The 10,497-nt window shown below is 48.6% G+C and overlaps 2 protein-coding genes across 2 annotated transcripts in view; one reads left to right on the top strand and one right to left on the bottom strand.

Moving 5' to 3' along the window:
• The window catches only part of LOC140381488 (retinal cone rhodopsin-sensitive cGMP 3',5'-cyclic phosphodiesterase subunit gamma-like), a 455,783-nt gene that overhangs the window by 155,831 nt on the left and 289,455 nt on the right, over positions 1 to 10,497 (top strand). The window lies entirely within an intron of this gene.
• LOC140381121 (guanylyl cyclase-activating protein 2-like) lies at positions 5,661 to 10,482 on the bottom strand. Its single transcript, XM_072465146.1, has 4 exons — positions 10,273 to 10,482; positions 7,360 to 7,509; positions 7,126 to 7,225; positions 5,661 to 5,793 (listed from the first exon to the last, which is right to left on the bottom strand). The coding sequence occupies exons 1-4, from the start codon at positions 10,477 to 10,479 to the stop codon at positions 5,672 to 5,674; spliced, it is 579 nt and encodes a 192-aa protein (XP_072321247.1). The 5' UTR covers positions 10,480 to 10,482; the 3' UTR covers positions 5,661 to 5,671.

The raw sequence follows: 10,497 nt of genomic DNA, 5'->3' as shown, positions 1-10,497 counted from the left end.
GATATTTTCTCCCGCGATTAATTATCGATACGTTCTCGTCAAGTATCGATCTTTGAACGTTGTAAAAGCCGCTATAAAGGGCTCTTTTCACCAATCCTTTGTTGAGACACTTCCTTGGCGTTAGCTAGGGGGCGCACAGCGCGAGATTGGCCGTGGGCAGAAGAAGAAGTCGTACACGGACACGGAAATGGCAGCGTCAGATTAAGAAAACAAAAGTGAGACACGAGACGCACCAGCAACATTTAAGTCCAAAGTATGGACTCACTTTGGCTTCTATTTCAGCACAGATGGTACAAAGCTACTTCCTCTTCTTCACTGGAACTTTTACACCGGGAATATTCTGGAATATGTCTTCAACAATTTGACAAAACAATGTCCAGAAGCCTCTAATATCTTGTGATCTTCTGAACCAGCCTGAGGTCATCTGACGGTCAGAGAATGGGGCATAATTATGACACACTTTGATCTGTTGGAATTATGCCCAGAATATTCCTTGATATCAGATTTAGAAAGTGTCAAATGTCCGTCACATTTAGTCGGTCGGTCGTCCATTCTGTGCTTTTAAATGTGGAGGTCAAAACTGTTCTGGAGGTATTTTATCAACTAAATCATTTGGTGCATGTTTGAAATCACCTCTAGGATTATATACGCCCCCTGGGATTCACTTATCAATTCTGATCATTTATTCACACGTTATAGATATTAGAAATAATGAAAGTACATTTCTCCACATCAATATTTAGAATGATCCATGTCTTTGTGATGAATATGATTTTGAACAGTTCCTTGTGTTGAGTGCGATAGCGGAGGTTGAGGCGTGCTCCGCCCTATTGAACCTCAGTAAATGAACAATCATTAACTACATATTTTCAAGGAACTAAAGTCCATCATTTATACACAAAAAAGTTAAAATGACCAAACGTTTAATAAAGAAACACACATAAAAGAGCTGATTTCCACACGAGCTGTCTCCTGGTTTTTATTTGGGGTCTTATCACTCTTCTGTCCAACTCTGTGTCAAACGTCCCCCAGTAAGAGGAGACACTGCTGGTCTCTGGATCCACAGACTCACACGTGTCCACAATCATCTTCTTCAGGCTTTTTGTGAGCTCAGAACCTCCTTTTTCACCTTTTTGAATTCTTTAAGAAGAGACTCTGACTGTTGCTCCACCATCTCATTTATGTTCTTAGAGATGAAGTCTTTAAGCGTGTTCTCTTGTAATTACCAAAGAAATATAAAAGAGGCTGTGAATTAAAGTCACTCACGTTGTGTCTCTTCTTGGTCTCACTTCTCAGTCCGAGGAGGTTTTTCTGCTTCTTAAAACTTCATAAATGTCTCTGAAGTGTGAAATCAAAGCTGAGCAGAATCTGTGTCACACCCATAGACCATAAAAACGAGTGGACTGCTGGACTGTGACGTCACCGTAGCGATCGGCTTCAGTCAAATGAAGCCGTTCCTGTCCCAACAAGAGAAGTCTCTTTGTGATGGACCCAAACAAGTCCTGCTGCTGTTCAAAGGCCACGCCTCCCAATACTCACTCAAATGTATAAATACACACGTGGTACATTCTGTCAGTCAAACTCTGAAACAGTCACTCACCTCTTCTGCTCACGTCCCAACACCGCCACCTTCTGGAAACATCGTGTCAGGTTCAGTCATAAATCTACCACCCAAACTTGACTTTTCGGTTTGGAGACGTGCTCTTTGGTTTTTTACAACAATCTGAACAAACGTCACATTATAAACCTTCTGGTAAATCTGGAAAAATGTCACATTCACACGTCAAAATTCAGAAAGACAGAAAAGACATAAATATAAATCTCCCTCGACCGACTAAAGTCCAGTGTGCTCTCTCTGCTTCTATATTCACAGTTTAATATTGAAAAAATTGTGTGGTCTTGACTTCCTTTTTAGGCGTGAGTGGGACATTTTCATCTGCAGGTCCTTCTTGATGAAAAACTCCTCTTCAAACACAAGTTCAAGCGCACAACTCTCCCACATGGAATAACAGATATGTACTTGTGAACAGGAGATGGACCTTTCTCCACCAGAGCTTTTCTAAAGATGTTCCTGGAGAAAGAAGAACATTTGCTGTGAATTCTGTGCCAAATATCAGATCTGCTGTAGCCAAAGAAGATCTAAACAGATTGTCCAGTCTCTCCCAGGATCTCTGACCAACAGGGTTAAACAGGATATAATAGAGTCTAAGGTGACCCCTGTAATGAGGACTCTTTGTGTGGACGCTGCTGAGTTATGGAATAACAAATATACACCACGCCCTTGACTTCATTCCGGCCTCACTGACTCTCTTAAGAGCTTCAAAAGGAACAGGTTCAAAAGAGAAGATGGTATATAGATATGTATAAGTTTATGTAACTTATGATTATACTTGCTTTGATGTTTTGAGTGCACTATGTGGTGTCTTTTAAATGCAAAATCAATAAAAAAAATAAAAAAAAAAAAAAAAAGAGAAGATGGAAGTATTTGTCTTTTCCTGCACTTTTCAAAACAAAAAGAAACACAATTCAAAATTAAAGCGATGATGCTCTCGCCTTCCCGCACGTCCATGTTTTCTGCTGCGTTTTGCTCAGTAATTCACAGTTGATGATTGTGTCGTTTGAGACTCAAATAGTTGTTTGTTCTGACAAATTGCAAGATGGTGCTGAACACAGACCTGAGCAGGGAGAAAGAGAGAGAGAGCCTCAGTGACCCGGCTGCACCCCCTCCTCCCTGTACCTCCGTCACCTAGCAACAGAGACGGCAATGCTAACGCTAATTAGCATGAGCAGGAAATTAAGCCTTTTTTGAGGGTGTGTTACGTGGAGACTATGTGGAATGTAATTTTTTTTTAAATTTGTATTAATTTTCAATGTCTCTAGATGCAAAAAGTGTTGGAGCTCGATTGGACGAAAAAAAGTATGATTTTGAAAAAAGAAAGTAAAAGGTGGCGGCGTCAATGCCCCATTCATTTCAATGGGAAAAAAGCACGGATACTTTTGCAAATACTGGAAAAAGTGCAAGCTGTTTAAATGTCAAAAGTAATAGCCCCCTTAAGACGGTTGAAGCGATCGTAACGAGGTATAACTTATAACTATAACTGAGCATGTGCAGAGGAGAAGTGAAGCTCTAACTGAGCATGTGCAGAGGAGAAGAGAAGCTCTAACTGAGCATGTGCAGAGGAGAAGTGAAGCTCTAACTGAGCATGTGCAGAGGAGAAGAGAAGCTCTAACTGAGCATGTGCAGAGGAGAAGAGAAGCTCTAACTGAGCATGTGCAGAGGAGAAGTGAAGCTCTAACTGAGCATGTGCAGAGGAGAAGAGAAGCTCTAACTGAGCATGTGCAGAGGAGAAGTGAAGCTCTAACTGAGCATGTGCAGAGGAGAAGAGAAGCTCTAACTGAGCATGTGCAGAGGAGAAGTGAAGCTCTAACTGAGCATGTGCAGAGGAGAAGAGAAGCTCTAACTGAGCATGTGCAGAGGAGAAGTGAAGCTCTAACTGAGCATGTGCAGAGGAGAAGAGAAGCTCTAACTGAGCATGTGCAGAGGGGAAGAGAAGCTCTAACTGAGCATGTGCAGAGGAGAAGAGAAGCTCTAACTGAGCATGTGCAGAGGAGAAGAGAAGCTCTAACTGAGCCTGTGCAGAGGAGAAATGAAGCAACAGCAGCTTTAAAATGATCTTTTAGAGACGAGTCTGTGCAGTTCACGTTTCTGATGATCAGGCGTTAGTTAGAAACACAGGCAGTTTTTCAACACAAATCGTTCATTTGTGTCATGAATTGGTCGGTGATGTCAGTTTTTTTAATCTTTTCGCTCAGTAGGCTAAGCTTTCATCTGTTATCAACTAAATATTAATGAACACCCCACGTCTGCCCATTCAGAAAAGTCACCACACACTCCTTGTTGTACTCGTACCCGATTTCCAGGCAGACTTCCAGACGGACTTCCAGGCAGACTTCCAGATGGACTTCCAGGCAGACTTCCAGCCAGACTTCCAGACGGTCTTCCAGAAGGTCTTCCAGACGGACATCCAGACGGACTTCCAGGCGGACTTCCAGGCGGACTTCTAGACAGACTTCCAAACTGACTTCCAGACGAACCTCCAGACGGACCTCCAGATGAACCTCCATATGGACTTCCAGACTGACTTCCAGACGGACCTCGAGACGGACTTCCAGATGGACTTCCAGACGGACTTCCAGACTGACTTCCAGACGGACCTCGAGACGGACTTCCAGACAGACTTCCAGATGGACTTCCAGGCGGACTTCTAGACAGACTTCCAGACGGACTTCCAGATGGACTTCCAGATGGACTTCCAGATGGACTTCCAGACGGACTTCCAGACTGACTTCTAGACAGACTTCCAGACGGACTTCCAGATGGACTTTCAGATGGACTTCCAGACGGACTTCCAGACGGACTTCCAGACGGACTTCCAGACTGACTTCCAGATGGACTTCCAGATCAGGAGTTGAACTGTGTTTATTCATTGTCAATGGTAAAGAAAAACCTTCAAAGAAACTCCAGCATTTCATGATTTGTCCTTCTCACTGAAAGAATGTTGTTTTATTGATTTATTTATTAGAATTCCCTGATTTTTTAGAGTCACGGTCGTTGTTGTTTATCTGTTTCGGTGCTACACAAATAAACAAACAATTAAATAAAAATAACACAAAACAACAAACACAGGAAAACATTAAGTCACTTTATTTACATTGAGTAAAACAGCACAAATTTTAACAACGCAAATGAGAGCAGTTTTATCTTAGCTACAAATTAGAGGCAGAAGTAAATTTAATAATTATCATTATAATAAATAATAAATTATAGTTTATGTGCTTGAGAAAACATACAGTGTGTGTCATAATCCTAAAACCAGTCAGTCATGAGGCTGCTGGGTGTTTTTTACTTCCTCATTGGACACTTCAGCTTCAGCTAAACACAAACGCACCTCATCACCCCAAAGACCCCTGAGACCCTTGAGACCCCTGAGAGCCCTGAGACCCTTTGAGACCCCTAAGACCCCTGAGACTCCAAAGACCCCTGAGACCCCTGAGACTCTTGAAACCCCTGGGACCCCCTGAGACCCCTGAGACCCTTGAGACCCCTGAGACCCTTGAGACCCCTGAGACCATTGAGACCCTTGAGACCCTTGAGACCCCTGAGACCCCTGAGACCATTGAGACCCTTGAGACCCCTGAGACCCCTGAGACCCTTGAGACCATTGAGACCCTTGAGACCCCTGAGACCCCTGAGACCATTGAGACCCCCTGAGACCCCTGAGACCCTTGAGACCACTGAGACTCTTGAGACCCCTGAGACCATTGAGAATCCCTGAGACCCCTGAGACCCTTGAGAACCCTGAGACCCTTGAGAACCCTGAGACCATTGAGACCCTTGAGACCCTTGAGACCCCTGAGACTCTTGAGACCCCTGAGACCCTTGAGATCCCTGAGACCCTTGAGACCCAGTCCAGAGATCAAACTGTTAAGTCCAGTCACGGAAAAGCACAGACTCTTCTTCCTCATCCTCAGACTCACAAAGTTAGGCCGGAGTCAGTTCACATCGTCCCTCTTTTTCACATCATCCAAAAACAGTTCTTCTTGAACATATTTGTTTAAGAATGAGAGATATTTGTCCGTGTTTCCCACGAACGGTCCAAAGCGTCCTCCGTCACTGCTTCTTCTCCTGCTGATAAATGTACCACTCGCACGGCCCGATGTCCAGTTTGAGCTGGTCCATCAGCCATGGGTCCTTCTCTGCACCCTCGATGAACTCCTCCAGCGAGATCTGACCTGAAACACAAACCAGGAGAGTACACAATGTGACAGTTTCAATCTGAAGGTGCTGTTGATGTTTATAGTATTCATTCTTCAATGCGTCTGCAGGATGAGCCCACTCTACTGGACAATAGTTTAGACTCTTTTCAGTGCAGAATGTTGGGCGTGGCTATGGCCTTTCCCCTTCATTATGACATCACCATGAGTTTGTGCTGACGAGATAACGACTGGTCAAATGAAATAACCAACAGTTGGTCTTTTGACACGTGCTTCTCTGGTGCTCCCTCTAGTGTCGGGCCCAGAGCAGCGGCACCAGACGCCACTCGCCCGTCACAGAATACAAGTCCAGACTCGTCAGTAAAAGTAAATTAGCCGAGTCTAAGATTAGCGTCGACAGCACAGATCCGGGCTGCAGGAGAGCGGCTAATCCGGGATATTTTTAAGTCCATTGTTTACCATATGAAGGACGTTCTGTGCCAGGACCGGGACCGTCTGCTGCGGCGTCCGTCTAAACTCAGGCTTAAGTCCACCTGCACAAGCATGATCTGTTTTGTTCTATTGTTTATGTGTATCTGCCCGGCCCCTGACCGGACCCTGACTGCCAAAAGCTCTGATTTTACTACAACAAAGTGACGCAGTGAGTTTGTGTCATTTTCTCTTCACCTCTCAGTCAACATCACACTTAAAGCAGAACTAAGTCACATTTTCACCTTATTTAACGTCTCAGTAAGTGCCTGTGATTGTTAAATGTGTGTTTTCGGGGCATTTGAAGTGTCTGTCGTCGCCACCTGCTGTCTCCGCGTGGAACAGCAGCCCGAAGACAACTTTCCTGAGAAACCCTGGCTCCTTATGTTTGGCTGTGAAATGTTTGTGTTTGTGATTCTACTACTGTCTTATCATGAGAACGACAGAAGGAAAATATAAAAATAAAACACTTTTTTGTCTATTTTCTGACAATGTATTATCACAGGGGACCTGCAGGGGGAGCTCTAGCCCCAGAGTTACTCAGTTCTGCTTTAAAGTCAGTTAGCGTTTAGCGCCGAAGCTTTTAACAAGGCTTTGAACTAAATGTGCTCTTCATCACTCATTCACAACTTGCATTTTTTGAGGGATAATGCTAACGGCTAATGCTAACGGCTAGAAGAAAAATACAGTGAGCGTGAAGCCTACATTTCGGGATAATGGCAAGAGGGTTCATTTTCTGAGCACTCCGGCCTCAAATGCAGGACGAAACTGGACTCAAAGACGCAAGAATCACCCAAAATACAAGTGTGAGTAAAACAACGACGGGAAAAACCATTAGAATCTGAAAAGGTCTTTGTGCAGAGAACATTCCCTTGGACTTACTGTCTTTGTTCTTGTCAACCAGAGCAAAGATCCGGTCCACCATTTCGTTCACGTTTCCAGAGGTCTTCGCTTCGTGCGGCTGCTTTATATTTCCAATAATCTGAAGAACAAAAGAAAAGCGTGAAGCTGTTTGAGTGAGCGAGTAGAAAGCAGCCCACAGATCTGATCGATATATACACATCTCCACAGATCTGACCCGTAACCCGCTTGCCTCCGTAGAGGTAGAGAACGCACCTTGACGATGAGGCGGACCTCCTCTCGGTCGAGGCAGCCGTTCCCGTCGCGGTCGAACACTTTGAAGGACCAGACCAGTTTGTCTTTGAGATTCCCCCGAAAGATGAGGTGAACGGCTGCGACGTACTCCAGGAAGTCAATGTGTCCGTCCTGCGCACAGGAGAGGAAGATGAAGGGAGGGATGAAGAGAGGGAGAGAGGGCGAGAGGGAGAGATGAAGGGATGAAGAGAGAGAGAGAGGGGGAGAGATGGGGGAGAGAGGGAGAGATGAAGGAATGAAGAGAGAGAGAGAGGGGGAGAGATGGGGGAGAGAGGGAGAGATGAAGGGATGAAAAGAGAGAGAGAGTGTGAGATGAGGGAGAGAGGGAGAGATGAAGGGATGAAAAGAGAGAGAGAGTGTGAGATGAGGGAGAGAGGGAGAGATGAAGGGATGAAGAGAGAGAGGGGGAGAGATGGGGGAGAGAGGGAGAGATGAAGGGATGAAAAGAGAGAGAGTGTGAGATGAGGGAGAGAGGGAGAGATGAAGGGAGAGAGAGGAAGAGAAGGGAGTTATGTTGACCCCCCTTGACCTTTCAGGAGCACTGCACTACACAGCACGAAAAAAAGATTGTAATGTGTTTGTTCATTACAGCGATGGAAATATGACCTTTATGACCTTTATTTAACCAGGAAAGTCCGACTGATTCAGAATCTCTTTTTCAGGGCAGCCCGGGCCCCAGAGGGAGGAGCCTATTGTACATGTTTTTAGTGGGCGGGGAAACCGGACCACCCGGAGGAAACTTGTACAGACACAGGGAGAACATGCAACATCACTATGTTTAAACTAAGATGTGCAGCACTTGTGACTCTGTCAAATCTGAGGCTTGACATTTACAAAATCAAGATTAACTCAAGGCCAATTCAGGATTGTTGAAAAATATTTATTATTATAATTTCTTTATTAAATCTACAAAGTGCCTGAGGCTGGATCAGACCTGGTTCAGACTTAATCTAAACTCAGACCTGCCCTGGACCTGCCCTGGACCTGCCCTGGACCTGCCCTGGACCTGCCCTGGACCTGCCCTGGACCTGCTCTGGACCTGCTCTGGACCTGCTCTGGACCTGCTCTGGACCTGCTTGGGACCTGCCCTGGACCTGCTTTGGACCTGCCCTGGACCTGCCCTGGACCTGCTCTGGACCTGCTCTGGACCTGCTCTGGACCTGCTCTGGACCTGCTTGGGACCTGCCCTGGACCTGCTTTGGACCTGCCCTGGACCTGCCCTGGACCTGCTCTGGACCTGCTGTGAACCTGCTCTGGACCTGCCCTGGACCTGCTCTGGACCTGCCCTGGACCTGCCCTGGACCTGCTCTGGACCTGCCCTGGACCTGCTTGGGACCTGCTCTGGACCTGCCCTGGACCTGCTTGGGACCTGCCCTGGACCTGCTCTGGACCTGCCCTGGACCTGCTTGGGACCTGCCCTGGACCTGCTTTGGACCTGCTCTGGACCTGCTGTGAACCTGCTGTGAACCTCCTCTGGACCTGCTCTGGACCTGCTCTGGACCTGCCCTGGACCTGCTCTGGACCTGCCCTGGACCTGCCCTGGACCTGCTCTGGACCTGCCGTGAACCTGCTCTGGACCTGCCCTGGACCTGCCCTGGACCTGCTCTGGACCTGCTCTGGACCTGCTCTGAAACTGCTCTGGATCTGCTTTGGACCTGCTCTGGACCTGCTCTGGACCTGCTCTGGACCTGCCCTGGACCTGCTCTGGACCTGCCCTGGACCTGCCCTGGACCTGCCCTGGACCTGCTCTGGACCTGCCGTGAACCTGCTCTGGACCTGCCCTGGACCTGCTCTGGACCTGCCCTGGACCTGCTCTGGACCTGCTCTGGACCTGCCCTGGACCTGCTCTGGACCTGCTCTGGACCTGCTCTGGACCTGCCCTGGACCTGCCCTGGACCTGCTCTGGACCTGCCCTGGACCTGCTCTGGACCTGCCCTGGACCTGCCCTGGACCTGCCCTGGACCTGCTCTGGACCTGCTCTGGACCTGCTCTGGACGTGCTGTGAATCTGCTCTGGACCTGCCCTGGACCTGCTCTGGACCTGCCCTGGACCTGCCCTGGACCTGCTCTGGACCTGCCCTGGACCTGCTTGGGACCTGCCCTGGACCTGCTTTGGACCTGCCCTGGACCTGCTCTGGACCTGCTCTGGACCTGCTGTGAACCTGCTGTGAACCTCCTCTGGACCTGCTCTGGACCTGCTCTGGACCTACCCTGGACCTGCTCTGGACCTGCCCTGGACCTGCCCTGGACCTGCTCTGGACCTGCCGTGAACCTGCTCTGGACCTGCCCTGGACCTGCCCTGGACCTGCTCTGGACCTGCTCTGGACCTGCTCTGGACCTGCCCTGGACCTGCTCTGGACCTGCCCTGGACCTGCCCTGGACCTGCCCTGGACCTGCTCTGGACCTGCCGTGAACCTGCTCTGGACCTGCCCTGGACCTGCTCTGGACCTGCCCTGGACCTGCCCTGGACCTGCCCTGGACCTGCTCTGGACCTGCTCTGGACCTGCTCTGGACCTGCCCTGGACCTGCTCTGGACCTGCTCTGGACCTGCCCTGGACCTGCTCTGGACCTGCCCTGGACCTGCTCTGGACCTGCCCTGGACCTGCTCTGGACCTGCCCTGGACCTGCTTTGGACCTGCCCTGGACCTGCTTTGGACCTGCCCTGGACCTGCTTTGGACCTGCTCTGGACCTGACACTGATGATGCTCGGAAGATAAAAACAACTGCCTCTGAAGTGTCCGCGGTGGTCTCCATGGTGACGTTTAATGCCCTTCTGTGGAACATTCCAGGCAAAGCAATAAAGCAGAGAAGTTCCGCACCTTTAAGCGCGCCCGGATCACTGTTAAAAACGCTCAGTGGCGAGGACAGCACGTACCCCGTTGGTGTCGAAGGTCCTGAAGACGTTGTCCATGTAGGCCGACTCCTCCTCGGTGGAGTTCCTGTTGAAGCCGAAGATCCTCTTGAACTCGTGCAAATGCAGGTTTCCGCTGGGACATTCGCTGGCGAACTTACGGTACAGCTCCTGGATGTGCTGCAGCGTCACCTCCGATTCGGCGCCGTCCTCACTGTGCGCCTGGCCCATGTTCCACGCCAAACGCCA

This window comes from Eucyclogobius newberryi, unplaced genomic scaffold (genome assembly GCF_026437365.1).
Source record: "Eucyclogobius newberryi isolate DKJ021-1_F unplaced genomic scaffold, fEucNew1.0.hap1 SCAF_5, whole genome shotgun sequence".
Classification (NCBI taxonomy): Eukaryota; Metazoa; Chordata; class Actinopteri; order Gobiiformes; family Gobiidae; genus Eucyclogobius; species Eucyclogobius newberryi.
This window is presented reverse-complemented; position numbering and strand designations above follow the sequence as displayed.